General features: G+C 35.0%; 1 protein-coding gene across 2 annotated transcripts in view; it reads right to left on the bottom strand.

Annotated features, from left to right (window-relative positions):
• LOC129799070 (zwei Ig domain protein zig-8-like) overlaps positions 1-24,374 on the bottom strand; it is a 161,284-nt gene that overhangs the window by 19,381 nt on the left and 117,529 nt on the right. For both annotated transcript variants that reach the window (XM_055842677.1, XM_055842678.1), the window contains exons 3-4: positions 11,327-11,517; positions 7,663-7,873 (exon numbers count right to left, since the gene is read on the bottom strand). In XM_055842677.1, the coding sequence (XP_055698652.1) occupies positions 7,663-7,873; positions 11,327-11,517 (402 nt within the window). The remainder of the gene's footprint in view (positions 1-7,662; positions 7,874-11,326; positions 11,518-24,374) is intronic.

Below are 24,374 nucleotides of genomic sequence, written 5' to 3'. Positions count from 1 at the left end.
CAAAAATAAAAAAGGACATGGCTTTTAGAGAATAGATAGGGGATAGGGCAAAAAGAAGAAAAACGTCTAGAGATATTATTTTTTGTTGTGGGTCATCGAAGACGGGAAGTCAATATCTCTTACCGTTTGACCTCTAGCTCGGGAACAAACTTAAAGTAGAGAAAAAGGATTTCGAAAAAAAACAAGATGAACACAGAACATCAATGCCCTTTCCGGAGGTGTCAGTGAGAAGGGATCAATTCAGAGTCAAACTCTTCAGTTTTGAAAAGCTTTCGGCGTACTGCACATCAGAGATAAAAACTATATTCAGTCACTACTGATGAAGGCATGCAGTACGCCGAAAGCTTTGGAAAACTGAGGAGTTTGACTCTGAATTGATCCCTTCTCACTGACGCTTCCAGAAAGGGCATTGTTGTCCTGTGTTCATCTTGTAATTTGCTACGTCAGTTTAAAATACAATTTCGAAAAAAACTTATTCGAAACTCGGTACTTAATCGGTTTATTACCGATTAACCAATGCAGCCGGGTTCAGAATTTCAATGCCTTTCCAAAAAATCTAAATTTAACAAAATCGATTGAAAATTGGGCCCTCCAAAACGAAATGTTTGGACGGAATGTTTGCCTGGACTACTTCTAGAATAAATCCGAAAATCATTGAAGAAGCTTGGGATAATTTTGAAAAAAACCAAAAAAAAATGGAGGGTATGGAGTAAGCGAGGAAAAAAAGAAAAAAACGTCTGGACATTTTTTTAATGGGGGTCACAGAAGGCAGAAAGTTGATATCTTTTACCGTTTAAGCTACAAAGCGGTGACAACTTACAAGGGGAGGAACCCAACTGTCTCCCGCGGATCGGGACGAAATTTGGCATGTAAGTAGGGTCCATATAGAAAGTTAACCAGCCACTGGCTTTTTACTGTGCGGCCATTAGAAGTAGTCATTGTGACCATTCATAGTCATGAATTTCTTATATATGAAAGATTCTTTTAACATTTGTTGCTATTTTTCTTTGACCTGAAAATGCGTTTTAATGATGTTAAAGCTTGGTTTGTGATTACTGATGAACGTCAGAACCCTTTCATGCGATACACCTTCATGGTAATGTCATAGGTCATCCGAGTAAACATTATACTTTTTCAAGGAAAATAATATTTTTAATATCAGCGAATTTTTCTTTCAGATTGTTTAAAAATAGCGAATGGGAAAATTTCTTATTCTTGTTCCTTTTTTTCCTCTTTAAATTTTACTGCTGCCGGATTTCTTTTTCTTTCTGGTAAGATCCACATTGCATACTTTTTCGTCTTCATTTTTTTTATTACAAAAATGATTGTTTTTTATTCATATCTCTGCCATTTTTTATTCGATTTTGATGAGTAAGTAGTCGTTAGGAAGGTCCCAATGAGCTTTGTAACATAACCAAAAATCATAAAAATCGGAAAATTACAACTGTCAAATTTTCAAGGTAAAAAAATACTTCTTCGGCTGAATTAACGTTTGACTACATTAACAGCGAATTACATTAAAATTATGTGGTTAGTTTTGTCTATATGAGTTTTAATTTACTTTTTAAAATTCTACTTTGAAATGTTTGGAAAATATTAAAAAAAAACAATAATAGTTAGTCTGAAATTTTCAAAAATACACATTTTCTATACAATATAAAAATATTGGATTTTTTATCATAAGTAATCATTATCATCAACATGTAATATAAAATTTTTGCACAATTTCAGGAAGAACACAATTTATTAAAAAAAAAATATAAGAAAATTTTGATACCTTGTATTCTCCTACTCTATCTTTTATTTATTCGAACAATGCAATATATAGATATTAGACTTCCTTGAATATTAATGGAAATTATGCAAGATTATTGCAGTTATATTTTTATTCAATTAACGGGATACTACTTTATTAGAAAGAAAAGAATTTCACGATATGCTACTTTAGGTGATTTAGGACAGAATATTATTTTCTAGTTGCATTTGGTTTTCTGTCCATAACTGCAAAACTACTTGACCAAACATAAACATTAATATTTATATGAAAATGAAACGTCTCGATCCGCTCTATAATTTTGTAAATATTTAAACATCGTCAAACCTCCTCTAGTAGCGCTAAAATCGCTTTGAAAGTTTTGACCTTGAAAATTTGACAGTTGTAATTTTCCGATTTTTATGATTTTTGGTTATGTTACAAAGCTCATTGGGACCTTCCTAACGACTACTTACTCATCAAAATCGAATAAAAAATGGCAGAGATATGAATAAAAAACAATCATTTTTGTAATAAAAAAAATGAAGACGAAAAAGTATGCAATGTGGATCTTACCAGAAAGAAAAAGAAATCCGGCAGCAGTAAAATTTAAAGAGGAAAAAAAGGAACAAGAATAAGAAATTTTCCCATTCGCTATTTTTAAACAATCTGAAAGAAAAATTCGCTGATATTAAAAATATTATTTTCCTTGAAAAAGTATAATGTTTACTCGGATGACCTATGACATTACCATGAAGGTGTATCGCATGAAAGGGTTCTGACGTTCATCAGTAATCACAAACCAAGCTTTAACATCATTAAAACGCATTTTCAGGTCAAAGAAAAATAGCAACAAATGTTAAAAGAATCTTTCATATATAAGAAATTCATGACTATGAATGGTCACAATGACTACTTCTAATGGCCGCACAGTAAAAAGCCAGTGGCTGGTTAACTTTCTATATGGACCCTACTTACATGCCAAATTTCGTCCCGATCCGCGGGAGACAGTTGGGTTCCTCCCCTTGTTAGATAAGAAGTCAATTATATAACTTCTCTCTCTTTGAGTTCAAGCAGTGAAATGTATTTGTATCAGGCAGGAAGGGAAGCATTTGATTCGAACTAATAGTGGTTACTTTAATATTTCTTTTAAGGCACACTGTAACATTACACGGTCTAATTCTATCCCTGGCTATTTCGGTCCCGGTCTCCCTTAATTGATTATAATAAAATTTCAACTGACTTGAATTAATTATAATTTAGTTTTCCCCAAATTCCAGAAGTTTTTGTTAAAGTTTTTGTTCATTTAGTAAAGAAAATGTCAAAAGAAAATGTTTTAATTCACTTTTATTTCGAAAAGAACGCCTGGACTTTACAAAAATAACTCTAACATAAAGCTTTTCGCTAAATAATTATTTTTTCTTAGATAAAGAATTGTTAGTAAGCGGATAAAGACAGGCAAGGATATTGATTTAGAGCTCAGCGGATATTTTTTCATTTAGTATTAAAAATTTAAAATAATTAACCTTGTTGAATTTATCTTTTATTATGTTAAAAATTATGTTTCTAACTACCGGGCCTAGGCTTCTAAAAGTTTTTTAAATACAAAGCTTTTCGGATCAATACTGCAGGGTAAAATTAACATTTCCGGAATGTTATTTTAACTTTTTCGGATTTCTTTCAGTGTAGGGAGATTTGGGTCTAAATTGATGTACAATATTTTCGCATGTTTCGAAAGGAAGCTGGGCCTTCCAATTATTTTATTTAGTTCCACAATTCCTTTGTAGAATTAAATTACATTAGAGCCTAGTCTCTAATTTCTTGGAACCAAAGCTAGGAAATTTCGGAATTAGATAGTATTCAATTTCTCATTGTTATATCAAATTGTATTACTTGCATGCCTCCCTTAAAATTGAAATACAACTCCAAAGAATACATATTATTCTTCCTGAATGTCAATACAACTTTATCGCTACGCTATTGCACTTGAAGTTTGTGCTACAGAAAACTCCTTCAACACTGTTAGTGACATAGAATAGAAAACTTTGTTAATTTCCAGCTGAACTATTTCCATGCGTTAGTGTTGAATTATGAGAAATGCTCAAATATGGAGTAAATTTTAAGCAAAAGTCGTTGAAGAAGGTAACTCAGAGAGACAATGTTATATGAATTAAAGTTAGAAAATGTTGAGGCAAGAGTTACAAGGAAGTTTTAGGGAAGTTTCCTGAAAAGAGGGCGAGTGATTACTAATAAATGTGGCACTTGTTTAGTTCTCAATGCAAATTGTTGGATCAGTTTGGTGTAAAAGGGATGGGATTATGGGGGTGTGACAAATTGTCCCTTGCGGTTAGATCAAGCAGACACAAATTGTACAAAGAAAATCCACATGGGCTACCAGTGAAATGTGGAAGACCATTTGTCTGTCGATGGTAGTAGTTGTTCCAATTGGCGGAACTTGAGGGTGGATACCAACTTGGTGGATGCCGCTGATAGGGATACAGTGGCTCTGGGCGATCATTGTAGAATCTCTGAGATGGATTGCCACCCCCATATAAATCATCATACTGCTTCGATGGATCTTGAAAATATTGAAAAGCCATAAAAGAGGATTTTGTGAACAAAGTCAAATTGCAAGAAATTGTTGATCCACACTTTTGAGGGTGTAAACTATGCAGAATTCACTAGTTTCTTTGGTTGTATAAAATGTTTTCTGAAGGAGAAATCCTTGATATTTGCAAGTTGCAAAAGTTATTTGTTGGAATTTGTTTAGTTCAATAGCCATAGAAGGATTTCACAAAACATTTTTCAACTTCTAAAGCTTCTTATTGACTGAAGAATCTAATCTTACAATTTACCCACTTCAATTGGTATTCTGGCGCTATGAATGCTGCCACTAAGGGAGAGAAACTTTCCCAACCACCATACATTTTCAAATATATAAGAATGTATGTGGTTTGAATGAGTTGGCTTCTTCACAATATTAACTTTATATAGACTGACGCAAATGGAAGAGAGCTTTCCATTGGAAAACTTTCCATTCAACAGAATACACAAAATTCATTGATATCACCGTGAATCATTTACGGAATTTTGTAAAACTTTCTCAACAAACCAGGGGTGTCAAACTCAAGAAAATGCATCTGAACTGTCTGAAATTTTTTTTAATATTTTGCGAAAGATGAGTATGACATGGCTTTGTACTGATAGAACACGATACTATTCTTATTGATCAATTCTGAACACTTCTTATCTAATGATCTTTTTAAATTACTTTTTTTTCGAAGAAATTTTGACATTTCTGCTTACAAAAAGTTCTTACAGTGTACATGGTTTACATACATCTTAAGCCCAAGTAGCATAATTTTACAATAGTGTAGAAATGAAGCCATAAAAACGTTATTAGCACGTCATAGAAATTCTTGGAATACCCCTGTGCTCCGGCCCCACTGTTACCTTTTTATTACGAAATTAATACCTGAAGTAATAATGACCCAGAACTGACCAAAAAGCTACCATCAGTCCTTCGAAAATGCTACAAAGGGTAGATAACTGTACCGCTCGCGGGTCAATCGAGTGCCAATCTGCCGATGTTTTGTAAAAATTGTGTCGATTTACTGATTTGGTACGTATTTATCGATATCACGCCGGTATGCCCATTTGACAGAATTTTCGCAGAAAATTCGCGGAAAATCTGCAGATATTACGCAGAAATACCGCACAAATGACACTTCGCTCTTATATCTTATGACACGTATAAACTGTGTGATTTGTTTAAACTCAGAAATTGTGAGAAAATCCCATATAAATTCCTGAGAAATTCAACGAAAAAATTAAACGAACCATACAGTTTAAACAACTCACATGAATTTAAACGAAACACTATGCTTCACAAGAGCGAATGACATTTGAATCTGCCGATTCAAATGATTAATGGCATTATTTTCAATGGGCTTCATCCAAACTTAAAAAATATTTATAAATTTAATAAACATTATAAGTGAATGGAAAATTTTATTGTTCAAAGATTAGATCAACTGAAAAGTTTGCGTAAAAAACACGGAAGAAATATTATTCTAAAAAAACAAGTTTTGTCAAATTAACAAAAAAAGTTTGTCAGAAGCATGTTTCTCCATACAAAATCTAAGAAAAAGGTTTGGCAAATTGGTGAACAACATCCTTTTAGTAAGATTTTGACAAGGTTCATTTATCCGCTCAACAAACTTTTTCTTACGATTACATAATTCGAAAGACACTTGACCCAAACCCCTAGAATAATACTTAACCGCTAGTGACGGAGAAACTATTTTACTTTTCTTCACAAATATTAATTCCTGGAAGTTAAATCTAGCGAATACGTTGGTTTACAAAGGAATTCGTAATTCGGACCTTTAAATTTCGATAATACCAAAACGCCTTTATGAGCAGGTGATTCGGCTTGATGAAAATGAGTTTTTTATACTTGAATTCAGATTTATCCAATTAAATTTCGTAATAAGATTCAGAATTATTTGTTTTTCCTTGTTCGAGATAATAAATTAATATCCAGATCGAGACCTTTAAAATAATTATTGTATCAATTTAGGATCATGGTAATAGATCCAAGTGGTCCCAGTTAAAATCCCGAAAAGCCAAAATCCCGAACAGGCCAAAATCCCAAACGTCGAAATCTGAAAAACAAAATCTCGATTGGGCCAAAATCCTGAAAAATCTAAATCTCGGAAACCAAAATCCTGAGGAAAGCTAAAATCCCGAAGTACCAGAAAACCGAATGTGTTGAAATACACAATATGGGTCAAAATCCTAAATCAGCCAAAATCCCGAATGGACAAAATTCCGAATAGACAAAGTTTCGAAAAGCCATAATCCCGAATGCGTCAAAATTCCCAATTGACAAAATCCCGAATGGGTTGAAATCCCGAATTAGTCGAAATTCTGAATGAGCCAAAATCCAGAGCAGAAAAAATTTCGAATGGGCCAAAATCATGAAATTAAGTAAAATCTCTTAAGTTTGAATCCACAATGTAAAATTCAGAAAAGCCAAAATCCCGAATAGCCAAAATTACGAATGGGTCAAAGTTCGAATTCAAAGTCGACGATTTAATTCGCGTTTGCTGTAAGCAAAAGGAAGTTTCCTCTGCTTTAGGAAATTATTTCACGCATTATCTTTCGAATAATTTCGTCTTTTTTGGGATTTTAGCTTTCGAGATTTTAGCCCATTCGAAATTTTGACTATATTTCGATATATTTTATTGGAACCATCGACCTTTAATGGAGCTTCCTTGAAGAATGTCATAACAAAAAAATCTGACGCGAAATATGACATAAATTAATTCGCCTTGTCACAATTCTTTTGCTCACTACCAAACTTAATATATGGTAATTTTCCTGGTAATAATTACCTCATTATGACGTTGAAGTTATTTCCCATTTCGAATTATTTTGCCAGTATTTTGCTACTTGGGTACGTTGCTTCAAACAAGAAGCCTTAACTGTCCTTTTTACATTAAAAATAAGATTTACAATAAATAATATTATACAATAATATCCATTGTGTAAAATTTACTACCCAAGAAAAAGTTGTTTTTCCTTAAAGATTTGCAACATAATATCCTTCAATTTATATATTTTTCTCAATAAAGATGTTCGAAAGCAGCATGTTTGACACCCCTGCTCTAAATTTTCTTGTATTTTTAGTCCAATTGAACTCTCAAGTAGTATTTCAAACTTGATTTCTTTCTAGCCATTCTCTGCAAGTCGTAGGGAAAAGTTTCTCATGAATGTGGGTGAAACGTGAAAATGTCTTTTCGCCAACATGATAAATGACCCCTCGAGGGTGAATTTGTTGCACTTGTGCAGAACTATTGAGGGTTTTTGGGTAAGGGGGGCGGGGGAAAATTTGTCAAACTCACCCACAACACTCAGCTCAACGAAGTAACTGCGGATTGGCACCGATGAGATTTGACACTCATAAGTACCAGCATCGCGTGGTTGGGCCCATTTGATGTGCAATGTCCACTCATCTGTGTCCTTGTGGTGGGTGGTCTGAAACCGCTGGTCCGACGTGTAGGTGTAAGTGCCAATTGTAAGGACATGGATGTCCCTATGACGCACCCATGCGACCTACATGGGACAATAAGAACATTTAGACAGAATTACTCGGTGTACCACAATCACAGACTGCCCAAAAGGGCCTTTTAACTGGCTTTTCTCAATTTGTCATTCATCAATAGGACATGCAATTGAAAGCAAGGCATCTCCCAATGATTGATTTCCTCATGTTTGATTAGACAGGAGCAGGAAATGGGCTTGAATAAATCAAATGCAGATTTTTCTATTAAGCCAATGGAGGCGCCTGGTATTTCGTCAAAATCGCAAAAACACTGTTTAACTCTCAATCGATTTGCAATTTACATTCGATTTTACTTTTTCTATATTAATTTAATAAATTCTACAACACAATCGTTCGGATAAACAGAATCAATCGCGAGATGGAGGCGCCTGGTGTTTTTCTTTTGTTAAATAATTAAAGAAATTCTTGCTATTTAAAATGATCTTTTAACGTGGTTTTCTATACTTGGATGTTTAACAATTTCGTCTAATGATTGGTAGGGTGGACTTATTGCTTTTAGGGATCTTATTGAGACATAAATTTTGTCTTTAGGTTGAATACCGGAAGATTTGTCTGATCATTTAATAAATTACTAGGTTAACATCTAGCCTTTACTTCTCTATATTCTTTTGGACAATTCTTATAGCATTCTTGGTTCCGTTTTAGGTCTTTTAAAAGTTAAATAGCACACTCTTAAAGGGCCTTAAAAATTCTACAGCAATTAAAAAAGCTCATTTTAAGCTTTTAAGGAATGTGTTAAAAACGTTACCAAATTATTGGTTCTATAGGACAGCTATTTTTCTTCTTGGGTAATAATATTGGCTAAGCATGGCATTCTATTTAGGTATTTATACCTCCAGTAGACTTTTCAAATCAGGAACATATCATAAAATCAAAATTTACATCCTTTTCTTTTTTAAACCTAGACATTTGCAAAACGTTTGCGTAAAAGGCAAAATAAATTTAGATTTTTAAAATTTTCCTGATCCTAAAGTTGAACCAGAGCTATTAAAAAACGGAAAATTGAGCCTGTAAATTCTCGTGAGACACAAGTAGATAGTTTATCTTTTTCTGAACAAATATCTAAAATCCTGAATAATCCATTTTATAAAAAAAAAATAGTTTTTTTTACAGACGACTTCTGGACTCCCAGTACGTCTTTTGGATGAAAGATGCCTTCAAAATAGTCTTGCCAGCAGTGTTTCAAAGCAACCCTATTTTGGGCTTCAAACCTACCCCAAAAAACATATCTGCAAATTTATTGCTAATTTATAAAAACATACTTTACTAGCTGCTAGGCGCAGCTTTTTTCGGTTTTTTATCTTCGAAAATACTTCGAATTAGCTTTTGATTTTTTATTATGTTTTTGGATAGTTTATCTGTCGATTGTAATTGCGTTTTATTTCAAATACATTTGTGGCTCAATTTTAATACAAACTTTTACTATGAACATATTTATAGTATTCATATGTATTTTTATTTTGGCCATGAATGAGAAATCTCATCACAAAAGTGTACACTTATGGCCGTATAAAATTTTAGTACAAACTTTCGATAATTTTGTTTAAATGTGTTATGCAATATATTTTTATTTAATTCTGTTAAGTATTTTTTTATTGACTTAAAAGCTTAGATAATCTGTATCGTATAATCTTTGATACTGAAAAATTCTTACGTCCCAAGCCATTTTTAGAGAAAAATTACGATGATTGCGTTAAATATATTTGGTATATCCTGATTACTCAACATAGTGCTTTCCTCTTTAGGATAAAACAATGGATAGAATTAACTTTTCCTATTCTGCCTCTCTTGTGCTGTTCCTTATAAACATTGCTGATGAATAAATATCTTTGTTTTCTGTCGTAATGGTTACAGTTTTCACGTATAGAACAACATTTTTTCATATTAATTCCACAACTTTTTGAGGGTAGTTTTTAACAGTTTGTGAACGGAATCTGCTACAACCTATTAGACCGAAAATTCCTCTAAAACATTCTAAGGTAGTTTTTTAATTTCATAAGGGTAGCTTTAACCCCTAATACACATAAAAAGGTTAATAATTACGCCGATTTCCGATCATTACCACGTGGGTAAAATTAAAATGTTTTGAATGTCATTTTATAATTTTCGGTTTTCTCTCAGTCAGTGCTGTTGCTTACAGTGCATGTAAATCAATTTTCTACTAATAGGGCAAAAAAACGTGGTTAATATTTTTATTGTAGTTTTTCGTGTCAATGACATTGACAAAATGTAAGTCAAGAAATTGAAGCGGAGCAGGAACCAAATCAATTTTCATTATTGCATTACGGAAAATCTGTTAAATAACATTCTTAATATCACAATTAACTGTCACACTAAATAGATTATTTCAAATATTAAAATTAAATATGTTTCTCAAAGTGTCTGTCCTTTTCTACCTGTCTTGAAAATTGTTATTTTTGATTTTATTTCTTAAAATAACCATGAAGATATCTAGGTTTTATAAAACGAAGGTGGAAATGAAAATCTTCGTTGAATAATCACCATGGGGGCGCCTGGTAGTTCATGCGAATTCCTTCCCGATTATTATTCTGAATTATTCTAATCATTTTTATAATTAAAATATTGTTTTAACAGTTATTAGACAATCATCTCTGTCTTTGTGAACCCCTTTTTACTTTAAAAACATTCAAAGTGAGAAAATAAATTATTCTACCTGCAGATGGAGACGCCTGGTACCTTGTAAAGACTTTGTAAATGTTATTTTAAATCTTATTGACATATATTGTGAATTTATCTTGTAGATTTAGTATCTTTTCTCTTTTTTATTACCTTCTGTGATGTACGTCAGAGGTGGAACTTTGGAAAATTCTTAGAAAACCCCTATTCAATCATATAGCAATGGAGACGCCTGGTTGAAAGCAAAAATGTCTTTCCTAATGAAATTTTCAACAATCCAATCTATTTAAATGTCCATAAAATTGCCTTTGCGAATTGTAAAACTGGAATTTGATTGCTTTTCATGATTTTCTTTTTGTTTTTCATGGTTAATTAGGCAGAAAATGCGTTCAGATGGAGACGCCTGGTTGCTGTGGACTGAATTATTTTTTTCACTATATAGGGGAAACTGGGGCACCACCAAACACGGGGTACCACCAAACACTGCGATTTTTTAATCGGATATTGAATATCAGAGGATAAGACCGATAGGAATTTATAGGCACTATAGGGATGTTTGTCTAGTGAAGGAATGGTCGAGATAGTCCAAGAAGTTTAGAAATAAAAATTAGTGTTTGGTGGTACCCCGTGTTTGGTGGTGCCCCAGTTTCCCCTACAGGAAGTTTTATTTAAATTTTAAATCCTGCGAAATGATGTCGAAATACCAGGAAAAATGCTTAATAAAATTCTTGGCTTGTATTAGTTGGCTCGGGGGCAAAAATAATGTTTATGGTAATATTGGGAGAGAAAATGAGAATAAAACTTACTGTTTTATTGCCGAGATTTCGTACACGACATGAGAGATAGGCCGATTTGCCCACAAGAGCGGTCACATTTCGTGGTATGGAAATGTCAAAGTACGCTGGGGAGATGTAACCTAGTGATGGCATTGGTGTTGTCCGATCTGTGAGGGTGTTGTGACCATGATTTTGTGCCTGGAAGCTCCCAAAAATGGGTCCTGTGCAAGAAAAAAAGACAAAATTGAGGTTAGAAATATAAATGGGAGTTGTGGGATGTTTCTCTGCTTTTTTTTTTTGGGAGGATGAAGATTTGTCATTTCTCTTTTAATTTTATTGCCTTTTGAGTGAAGGAGAAAATACGGAGAATTTTTTAAAAGTAAAACTTTGCTATCTGAAGCTCCAAATCAGAGAGCTTTTTGGAGAGCTTCGTGTGGGTGGGACGTTACCATGGGGCGCAGGAGTTTAGTCGCCTCCGGATGAGATGACAAGTTAGAATAAGCATGAAGGAGAATCATAAGCAAAGTAGTGTTATTAAACGTGACACATTTCACAAATTCTGATTTCTCTGTTTATCCCACCCACATCCAGACGGGGCGGACAGAAGGGAAATTCACTGACAAGGAGTGTGTGAGCCGAGAGTTTTGGTATCACTGTACAGTGTCAGAGATGATAAATTATGAATCAAGAAGTGATACACATTGAATATCATACAATATGCGCCTCTACAATACGTCTCTTTTGGCACAAACTTCTCTCACACCTCTTCCCCCAACTTTTGTGCCTCTGCACACGTTTTTCCGCCTTTCCCCAGAAAGCTCCTTCAGCACCCCAGACGACCGCACTCTGGAACGGGAGGAAAAACTCCTTTCGACAAGAGAGAAGCACTAGGGAAGTTCTGTGAGAGGAAGTTCAGAGGCATCGGTATGTGTCGAGAAAACGCTGTGGAAATTCTCTCGTTGAACATATTTAGATTTTATGTCTTATGCAAATTGTTTACTCGCTTGTTTTTCCATTCATACCCCTTTAACTCTCTCCAACCCCAAAAAGCATGTGTGGCACGCGAAATGGGAAGAGTCATCATGTGTGTGCAAGAATGGTTTTTTACATGATTTTCCTGCCCTCGAACTTCCTGCTCTTACACGAGTTCACGTTACAATCTGTCTGCATGAATATCATCTTGAGGAGCTTCAGGAGAGACATGACTTTGAAATGAGATAAAATATTATAAATTCTATGTGAATTTTTCATACAATGCCGAATATAGGGGAAAGTGGGGCATTTTTGAATGTGGGGCTACTTTGAAATTGAGATTTTTCTCATATTTACTAATAAAATTGAGTCTTATGCTCAGCGCACAATAATATTTGTTTATAAACATGTTTTCAAAATTTCCCATGAGATAGAGCGAGGTGACTAGATCTAAATCTCACTCACTCTCATTGAAATGTCAAAAACATGTTTACTAAACAAAAGTTATTGTGTGTTGGGTATTATCGTGATATAATTTAGCTGCTCGGTTCTATTTAAAAACATAGGACAAAAATATCAGTTTCAAAGCTACTTTACATTCAAAGCTGCCTCACTTCCCCTAATAATTCTTTTCTATTTGATTATTCATCTTGCGGATGAAATTGATACAACGAAAAGGATTCTGAAAGCTGGCCGTCGCCAGCTTAGCGACGGTAAACAGCCCCTAAAGCGAAACGATAGATCCGGCGGCAAACCTTCAATGCCAAGTTTTATTTCAAAACTACTCTGAAAAAAATAATTTGCAAAAGGATGCAAAAGGAGAACACCCACTCCATGTAATTAACCAAAAAGGGTAGTAACCCTGGCTCCAATCGACTTTTTTGCAAAAATCGATTAATTTCAATCGATTTTTTGGTCAATTAGAATTCAATCAACTTTGTTTTGCAAAAAGATGCAAAAGGATGCAAAAGTTTGCCATTTTTCACGCGACAAAATAAGCAATTTCCAATGGCTTCCAGTTCCAGTGTCGCTCAGAATTGTCAAATGGCAGACAAAATATTAATTCACAGTGCAGTTAATTCGCAAAGTGGTGATAGTTTTCGCGTGTTTTCTCAATAACTATAATAGTGGAAAATGGGAAGAAAAGCTCCTACGGTAGAGAATTGTGTTAAGATTCACAAAAACACGGTGCCGACAGAAATAAGGTGAAAATTGAGCAGTGTTTTGTAGGAAAATTGACAAACATTTTTTTGGAAAAAAGAAATTTTGTGGTTCAGAAGTTTGCTCAGGTCTTTGGAGTGTTTTGTGACAAATATTTTCTGACGAAAAGACCTAAATAGTGAGATTTTTGAAAGATTTGTTCGCGAGGTTGCATCCCAATGCAAAAATTTTTGACATGTTGGATGGTTCATTCAGTAATAGTCCGACGACAAAAATTCTTGCAAATGTCAGTGTTTAAACGCAGAAAAATGGGCAAAATTTGCTAAGAAATTAGGTAAATAATAGATAAAGTGAAAAGTTTTTGAAAAAAAAGTGTCTACGATGGTAGTGGAGTAAAAATTGAAAAGTGCAATTAACATTTTCATTGAGAGTATGTGTACGTCGATTTTGTGTTAATGCGACAGACAAGAATGCCAAATCATATTTATGGTGTTTCACCAGAGGGTGCTCATTCGGAGGTAAAAATTTGCAAAAATTTGCAAAGGGAGGCAATAAATTGGCAAATATTTGCCAAATTGCAAATTTTTGCACCCAATTGCAAATTTTTCGTTTAATTCGAAATTCATCTCCAAAATTAATCGATTTTTGCACCCTTTTACACCCTTTTGCAAATTATTTCTTTCAGAGTAATAGTTTATAAAAATTGAACGAATAAACATTATTGCTCAGTAAAAAAAATTATTTCAGTCAGAATAGCGCAAGTGTGATCATAAATCATTTTAACATAAATATTTGATTTCCGCTGAATGAAAAAATATTATTTTCCTGCTCATTTCCATTTTTCCAACTAACATTTTTATTATTCACTTTATAACGGCTTTAGTTGGAATATAATTAAACGTTCTGGAAAGTGTAAAATTGTTACTAAAGATTGAGTAGAAATTGCTCCAATTCAGAAAATGCTCCAAATAGATGTTTTAACAACTTCTAATGGGAAAACAGTTTTTTCCTCAATAAACACAGTACTAAAGTTTAAAAAATAACTCGAAAATGCTTTTATCTTGATCTTTTTCTTAAATATGCAAGTGTTAGGAATAATGCCTGAACTACCCATGTAACACAAAGCTTACTGAAAGACATGAGAACCTTATAAGGACGTCATCACTGTTTATCTACTGACCTGTTGAACATTGACCAGCGAAATTTAAATATAGATATGGGACTCTCCGGTGATGGCCAGTGGCTTTACAGTCATTTCACAAAGAAAAACACTCCTTCAATCTTGCCCAGAGCTTTCGGTCCTGGATATGGACCTTCTTCAGTGGTCGACTAAACCACGTTTTTTGTACTTTATGAGGATCGTTATTTTACGTGGAATTGGATAATGTCATCACTTTCAAATTATTATCAATTGGGAAGGTAGGGAGGAGTCCCCCGAGTGCCCTATCTATACTTATCACGCCAGTTCTTCATCGAAATTTAAGTGTATGCAAATTTTCTGTGTTTCCGGGACCCCCTTTACAGGTTTTCAACCTATTCATTGTCGATTGAACCCGATGAAGCCAGTTTGGGAATTTCAAAACCTATCCAAAAATTTCAAATATAACCAAATCGGTTGGGAAATTCAGCATTCCGAAACGGTTACACTTTGACTTTCAAAAATTCAAAATGGAGAATTTTCCGGTTATAGGGGCCTATGGACGAAATCTTCACCTAGACGAGCCATAAAACATATACGAAAATTAATGAAATGGCTCATGCCAATGAGAAAAACCAAAAACATGATTTTGAGAGGATTAGTCCGAAGTCCGAAGTCAATATATTTTACCAGAAACCATCTTAGATGTTAATTTATACAAATAGGGTAAGTGTGACAAATTTCGGCATAGTTGCATATAAGCACCGAAGTAGTTTGAAATGCAATATTTTTAATTCATATTGATATTTTTTGTTACTTCCTTTTCGGGAGGGTTGTATGGAACCTTGAAAACCAGTTTATCGTATTTGTTCTCTTTAAATCACTTCCTAAAACATTGAAAAATTAATAATAACATGGACATTGCTTTGGGTAGTATTCCGGCCACTTTGAGTGAAATACCGGCCACCTTTTTTCTGACCACCTTTTGTGACGCAACGGATAGGAAATTTCAAAACGTCAAACGGAACGAGTTTAATATTAAGTTTAATACGTTTATATGATCCACAAGCCCTAAGATCTTCCGTGTAATTTGTCCTGAAGACCTGAAGAGTAGCATCTCAAATTTACGCACAGATTCTTCTAACAATTTGCCATGAAAAAATGCAAAATGAATAAGAAATTTAGGAAAGCAAAATATGTTGCCGGAATAGGCAACACTACCTCACCAGAGAGACGCTCACAAAGTATATACTTTTTTACGCGAAATACAGAATCCAGCTGGGAAATTTTACCCGAAATTTAAAGATTGATTCACTATTAATATAAACAGAAACAATCTTTAATGAAAACTAATCAATTTTCATGAAAAACACCGTAGGAAAACTTTCTGCACTTCACCACAAATCGTAAGACTGCTAGAAACACAATCGATCTGTCACATTTTTTGTAAGACTCTTTCCACACTGAGTTTTTACAACGCAATTTAAATTCAAATTATACCTAAAATTTAACGGTCTTTGAGTTAATACATCCAAAAATTAATAAATATTTAAAAGCAAAATGAATTCATTGACTATACGAAGATTACATACATAATTTTAATTAATTTATTTCCATGGCTGAAATTACACTCAAAGTGGCCGAAATTAGAAGCTGGCCGAAACTTGGCACACTTTGGCACTAATGTTCTTTTTTTTGTGAAGATTGAGGTTTTTTATTACCAAAATTTGATTTTTTGCTGTTGATTTCATTTTCGTCTGTATGATATATGAATCTTTATATATATTTTCCGCTTTTATCCACTAGATTTGACATTACGACAACAATAATTATCAAATTTGGTTAATTTCGCCAACTTGGGAATTTTGCCAATATTGCAATTTGCCAATTTTAAATATCTTTAACAATAAATTTTTTTTATTGATTCAGAGTAATCGTTGAATAATAAATCCATAAAAATGGTATATAATTTGGATTCAAACTGAATAGAGAACATGAAGTGGTTGCTTAAAGTTTGTTAAATTAATGGATAATACTATTAAATTTGATTTATTGTTATGATAAATCAACTCTTTGGCATAATAGAAACGTTTGAGAGCTTTTGTATATCTAAAACTGAAACTATATGCAAAAGTTTAGTGGTTTTCCATCTAATTTCCCATGTTGTACCAAAGTATTTTGGGTAAAGTGGGTGGATTTTCTATAGCTAAAGGGGATGAAAATGCCCAGTATTTGCTATACATTTTCAAAGACTAAACAACATTTTAAAAGCCACACTGGGGGGAAGAGCACTAGACAATAATTCAATGCTCTGCAAACACCAAAAGTTCTCAAATGACTCGGTTGGTATTAAAATGAGTGCGACAGAGATGGCATTTACTTCATTTGGTGGATAAAATATGGTAAAAGCATTTTTGGTGTTTCCGTAGTGAAAGAATAAATAATGACTGAGAACTTTTTATTTATTCTTTTTGCATCCCAACCATCTCCCTCTCCCTCTCTGACATTATTTTTCCTCGCAGTAGGTTCCTACCCCCCTGCATGTTCCCTAAACATTGTTGCCACATACTGTGGTACTGATACGCCAACAAACCCAAAAAAAAACAAAGGCAAAGGCACCACACAAACACCCACCACATGAAAAAGTACCCAACATTGCTAAAAAAAAAACCAACCAACATAGAAAAACCGCGCCCCCCATTGCAACCGATGCAACTTTCATTTGGCTACAAAAGCTTCAAGGGAATTTTTCCTGTGGTCCAAAATGACTGACCCACATTTTTTTCTGTTGTACCTTTTGTGGCTATATTCGCAGAGTTGCATTCTAAAATCCACAATAAAATAGGCATAAAGTTATTGCAGTGCAAGTAAACGCGAAAGCTTGGAAAAAAGCTCAGTTAAAAATTTGAAGTTAATGCTTAAAGCTGTTACACTGGAAGAAATATTGTTCCTCTATGTTTTTTCTGGTATTTGATTTTAGCTCTTGACCAAAACGTGTGGCAGGTGCTCTAAATATTTTAACCACTTGTAGTGTACTATTTTTCGCATATTAGGGTAAGATGGGGTAATTTGGAATGATGTCTATTTTGAAACTTTGTGATTTCCTAACAATTTTACATGGCAAAATGCATAAACAACGAAGAAGAAATCTTGAATGAAAAGTCTTGTACTTCTTCGTGATTTTCTTTTTTTCTTTTTGACCATATAAAACAGAGAGAATATCTCAAAATCCCAAAATAGACATGATTCCGAATTATCCCATTTTACTATATCTTATCTTTAAGTTTTCGTTAATAATTGTAAAGTATTTATCATTTATAGGGGAAGTGTGCCAAATTTCGGCCAGTTTCTAATTGCGGCCACTTTGAGTGTAATTTCGGCCATGCAAATAAATTAATTAAAATTATATATGTGATCTTCGAATAGTCAATGAATTCATTTTGCTTTTAAATATTTATTCATTTTTTGATGTATTAACACAAAGACCGTTAAATTTTTAGGTATAATTTGAATTTGAATTGCGTTGTAAAAACTCAGTGTGGAAAGAGTCTTACAAAAAATGTGACAGATCGATTGTGTTTCTAGCAGTCTTACGATTTGTGGTAAAGTGCAAAAGTGTGTTTTTACAACGAAATTTAAATTCAAGTTGTACCTAAAATTTAACGGTTTTTTTTAAATTTAATTACACTCAAAGTGGCTGAAATTAGAAGCTAGCCGAAATTTGGCACACTTGCCCTATAATACCGGGATCCCATGTAAATAATCGGTCTCGAGTTTTGTTTTTTATTTTCCCATATACTTATTAATCCATGCCGAAATGTTCTAAAATGCGACTTTCCTAATCAATTTTCAATTTCAGGATGTTTTTATAATTTATAAATCAATTCAATCTGTTGTAAAGCAGTATAAACCCAAAAATTACACGAAAGTTTTCACAGAGAGCTCGTGAGTTCGAGCATTCTGCAAAGCTGGGATCCTTTGCCATATCTTTACTCTATATTTTTATACTGTCGGTAAAATGAAATGCTAATTCATTACGAAATAAAGAATTTGTGAAGGGATTTGCCATCGATATATACCCTGGAGGGTCTCAACATTCAGTTGGTAATGGTCGCCTGGACGATATACGAAAAGAAATATATGCCAAATGAATTTCTTCTATTCCATTTTATGTAACAAAATCGTATTATGTGGTTTTTTTATATGGGGCTGTCAGAAGATTTTGTGCATTATTAAAATTAAATAATGCACAATTCACAGAATTGATTAAGCCCACAAGCCAAGGGCGATGTTAAAAAAGACTAAAAATTATTGTGAGTTCTTGCAGAAAATAAAAATTTAATTTAATGTTTTTCTTATTGTATTGGATAAGAGCCAAGCATAAAACATTAATCAAGGGGTAACACATTTCGAGAAACTCGGGTTAATCTGGTTAGGGAACCCATGGGGATTCGGGAACTTATACACTTTTTCAGGAAACTCTGGGGGAACTTAGAGAACCCTGGAAGCTTATAGGATTGATATATTTTTTGGAAACACTCGGAAAACTGGGAAAACCCGGGAAGCCCATACCTTTCAGGGAATCCAGGGAACTGAGACATTTTTTCAGGGAAATCTCAGGGAATTCAGAGAACCCGGGAAGCCTACACATTTTTCAGGGAGCCCAGAGCGCTGTAACATTTTTTTAAGGGTGCTCTTGCAGAATTCTGAGAATCTGGGAACCACACGTTTTACAGGGAATAGTGCGAACTGATACATTTTTTAGGCAACTCTCGGAGAGCCTAGAAAGCATATACGTTTTACAGGGAATCCAGAAAACTGATGCATTATTTCAGAGAAGTCTCGGGGAATTCAGAAAAGCCGGGAAATTCATAAATTTTTCAAAAAACCTAGAGAACTGATACATTTTTTCAGGAAACTCTCGAGGAACTCGAAAAACCCGGGAAGCCTATACGTTTTTTAGGGAACCCAGGGAACCGATACGTTTTTGTCAGGGAACTCTCGGAGAACTTGGAGAACCAGGAAACCCATGCGTTTTTCAAGAAACCCCGGGAACCGATATATTTTTTTTTTCAGGGAACTCTCTAGGAATTCGAAGAACCCGGAAAATCCATACGTTTATCAGGAAGGTCAGGAAACTAATACATTCTTTTCAGAAAACATTCGAGGAACTCGGAGGAGCCAGGAAACCCATATGCTTTTCAAGGAACCCAAAGATCGCTACATTTTTTTAGGGAATTCTCCGGGGATTCGGAGATAACCCGGGAAGTGTATACGTTTTTCAGGGAATTTAGGGAACTGATACAGTTTTTTAGGGAGCTCTCAGGTAATTCGGAGTATCCGGGGAACCCAAACGTTGTTCGCGGACCCCGGGAACTAATACACTTTTTTCAGGAAACTGTCGGGGAATTCAAAGAACCTAGGAAGCCTATAAGCCTATTCGTTTTTCAGGGAGATCAGAGAACTGATATATATATATTTTAGGGAATTCTCAGGGAACTTGGAAAACCCGGGAAGGTTATATGTTTTCAGGGAACCTAGGGAACTGTTACATTTTTCAAAGAACTTTCGGGAAACTCACTGAGCCCGGGAAACCTATACATTTTTCAGGGAGCTCAGAGAACTGATACATTTTTTCAAGGTACTCTTGCGGAATTCGGCGAATCCGAAAAACTTATACATTTTTGAGGGAATTCAGGAACCCTGGAAACCCGGGAAAACTTTTCGATTTTAAGAGAATCCGGGGAATCGTTATATTTTTCAGGGAAATAGGGAAACTGATACATTATTTCGGAATACCAGGAACTCGAGCCACTGTGATAACTTTTAAGTTACTCTTTGACCTCCATGTGCATTTAGGATTTTTTCCGGAATTTAATCAGTCCTTGTGAACAATCCCTCAGGATTAACAGATCCTTCTACAACGAAGCTTCCACATAATTAATAATAATTGCACTGCAACAGATTTATTACCCATAATTTGATTATTGTTATTCAGGTATCGCATTTAGGGCTCAATTTTCACTCAAAGTTACTGATTAAAGTGAAAAATTGTCCCCTGAAAAATTATTAATAAAAATTAATGAAAAGGGATAAACACAATTGATTTAATTGAAGTGATATTATTATTTAACGAAAATTATTTCAATATTAATTTAATTATTACAATTTATTGTATAGTAATCTGAACACTTAATATTTTTCTAAATTAATTAGAGAAATATCGGAGAAATATGGAGTGTTCGAAGTCAGGGTTACTTTAAAGGTGAGTATTTTTTCCTAAATTCACATAAAGGTTCCATTCTTGGCTCCCATCCAGCACGATAAAAAAGGAAAATTACATTTTTATTTTCCGCAAGAATTCATAATCAATGCTTAGTACAGTTTCTAATCCAAGTGGCAATTCGTGCATAAAATGTTCTATTAAGCATTTCATTTGGAGCAAGAATAATGATCTAAAATTTTTAGAAGTCCATAAAAAGAATTCTAATTTAATTAAACAATCTAGTTAAAACTTTAGTGTTAATCGTTTTTAAAGTTGAAAATTTCTATAGCACTAGTTTGCAAGACTTAAAGAATGGCTGCATAGAAGCACTTCTTTTCCTCGTTATCCAGGAAAATTATAAATCTCATGCGACTGCTGAAAAATTGCTCAATACTTTTGTGTACAGCAGAAAAGCTTCTTGCTCTCCTCAATTTTCCGCTATTTGACAAGAAATTAATGCTCTTTTATTGGGACAAATTTCAATTTGAAATATTCCCATAGCGCAGTGGGTGGGAGGGATGAAAGCTGAAAAGAAAATTGATGGGGATGTTAAGAATAGAGAGAAATTTTCTCTAGAAATTCTAAGGGAAATGCGTCAAGATGAGTTAATCTCTATGGAGAAAATTACACCACTAACCACTCATGAAAACCAGGAGTGTAACTCTATTATTTTCTTCCCATAGCATTCCACTTCCATTAAATTTAATTGCAAAGACAAATCCGTGGTATATCCTATTAATTTAATCTTTTTTTTTCTCTTCCAAGTTTATCGCAAGTTTATCAATGTGGAAAATCAATAAAGCAATATACAACTTTTATTGCCATCACTTTGGCACTTCTTAAGTACCTCTTTATATTTTTTGCCGTCTCAGGTGAAATCCTAAGACCCTCACCTGTGATGTGGCAGCAGGTGAGAGGAATGTCATGAAGTCAGAATCTCTTATGGTGTCAACGTACTTAAAAGTGGTGCTAAAGCTCCATAAAGTGCTATTAAAGCATCATATTTTTCAACATTAAACTCTCAGCATCAATTCATCCCCCCTCAACGACTTTTTTTTCCATTTCACGCTTTATTCCTAACATTGAAAATATTTGACATGAGGCGATATTGAATGAAAATGAGAGAAAATATGAAAAAAACGGATTGACGAACTGAAGAAAACTTCGTGGAATGCTTGTAAGATTTCGATACTCATACTGAAAAATTTTGATTCGCATTAAACATCAGCCATATGCAATGAAAAATTTTTTTTCTTAAAATATTTAAGTGTAGTGCTGTCTCTGATTGGTCAAAGACTTTAGCGACCTTTAGAAAGGGAGGAAGAACCTGGGTCTTAGGTCAGCGACGTCTAGAATACTTGGTCTTCTCCTCAAATTTAACGATGTATTCGCTATCACTTTAGTAAACGCATAGGCCCGGTAGGGTTGAATCGGCCTTTTGGGGCGGCATCCTACATCTTGAGGTACGGCATTTTCTATGTAGGGACCAGGACAGTAGGATCACCAGGCCCGGACAGTAGACTGAATTTCTCGTTCCGAAGGATATTTCAGGCAAAAGGACAGAATGATAAGACCTGCATCGGGCACAGTAAGGATACGCGTACAGTGCTAATTAGGCACTAGTACTCTCAACATACGAACTTGTCGACCAGGAAAGGGGCAATGGCTTCGACACACTCCTAGCCCGTTCACCAGATTTAAGGCGCATAGGCCTTGTATCTCTTTCCAAAGGAATTAATCCGAGATTTCGTGCCTCAGCGGATAGAGTGCTGAATCTATGGCGCAGAGATCTCTGATTTGAACGGCGAACAAGCCACGTCCAGTGCTGGAGTAAAATTTTGATCGGCTGGACACACAGTTTCAGTTACTCTGTCCTGACACAGCTGATCAATCAATTGCAGCACTGCCTTTCGCTGCTCAAACACTGACTGATGGCTTCGTCCATCACTCTGGATTGGATGGCTCATTACACATCAGTGTATCTTTCAGCTCTCTATCCTAAGCAACGAAAACTCTCCTCAGATTTCTATCATGAAGTATTCACCATGGCTTATCAGAAAGTACAACTATTTCTAGTATTCGTAAAAACATTCATGCTAGATCATTCACACTGTCATGGATATCTTGGACTTTGAGGAGTACTCTTACCAATGGACATCTCCCTCACTTCGTTATAAAAATCAGTCTAATCCTAGTTTTATACAGATGATATAAGTATAATTATAATATACTATATACAAAATAAAACCAACAAATTAAATTACAAGGCTTATAGTCCAGAAAAGCAGACAAAGGCCTCGATACTATGACTGACGACGATAAACTCGGATGGTTTTACGACGACTAAGTAGTGAGAGCCACCAAAGCGTAGCCTTGACTCCGAGGTACTTTATCAGGGTTGACCTCAGTTGTAGGAAAGGTACTCCAGTCTCGAAACTTCCCGAGTGGAAAGTTGCCAACGTCGTCATCAGGTATAGAGGGAAACAGTCTCGATTAAACATTCTTTCTGCGATGGATCTTTTGGATTTGTTCACCATGGTAGAGAGCAACGATCCAGGCACTCTCAAAGTCCGATCCAACAGTTGCCGGTAATTATAGGCTCTCCCTCGTCATTTAATGAAAAGCAGTGTAACATTCGTGGACCGTTCCACACTCGCGGTTAAGAGGATGTTCGTCGAAGTAACCTCGCCAGCTGAGAGGATAAGACTCAAGGTTAACGAAAGGAAAACGAAATACGTGGTCACTGGCGACAAAGCATCCGGATTCCGTAAGAATGTGGCTTTGGATGAGTGGAATTTTGAGGTTGTCAATAACAACTTCAAAAATACCTCAGATCGGTACTGAGGACGGGTAATGAAGTCAGAATAGAGGTTAACGAGGAGAGAGGCTACTTTGCACACTCGTCGATATTTCGATCAAGGAACGTCTCTCGGCCAACAAGGATCAAAATATGCAGAACCATATTGAAGCCAGTCATAACGTATGATCTGGAAATAGTACCGCTGACCCGTACAGAGGAGAGAAAGCTGCTGATCTTGAGGGACGCATCCTACGACGAATCTATGGGCCTTTTCATAAGGAAACTACAGGGGAATTCCGAAAAAGGATGAATCACGAACGCGAGGAGCTTCATGGAAAGGCTGACATTGTAACCTCTTTCCGAGAGAGAAGATAGACCTGGCTTGGTCACATTTACCGTATGCCAGAGGAAAGAATGCCCAGGAAATTGTATAAGTAAAATCCGCAGGGGACGAGGAGGAGAGGACGTCCCCGGACAAGCTGGCGAAACATAGTGGACGATGTCCTCAAAACTTTTAGGATACTGCGAACCTGGCTTTAGATCGTGTGGAATAGCGAACTGTAGTGCAAGAGACTTTGTCTCTTAAAGGGACCTAAATGGCTACTTAAGTAAGAGCAGCATACGAGGCCCCACTCTTCCCTAATGATATTTCCGATGACAATATCTGTGACCATGCGGCTCAAGGTGACGAGTTTGGGGAAGTTATGGTAGCTAGCCATCCTCAATGTCTGTCGCCGGCATA

This window comes from Phlebotomus papatasi, chromosome 1 (genome assembly GCF_024763615.1).
Source record: "Phlebotomus papatasi isolate M1 chromosome 1, Ppap_2.1, whole genome shotgun sequence".
NCBI classification, from domain to species: domain Eukaryota; kingdom Metazoa; phylum Arthropoda; class Insecta; order Diptera; family Psychodidae; genus Phlebotomus; species Phlebotomus papatasi.
The sequence above is the reverse complement of the archived record's forward strand: the minus strand, read 5'-3'. Positions and strand labels throughout refer to the sequence as shown.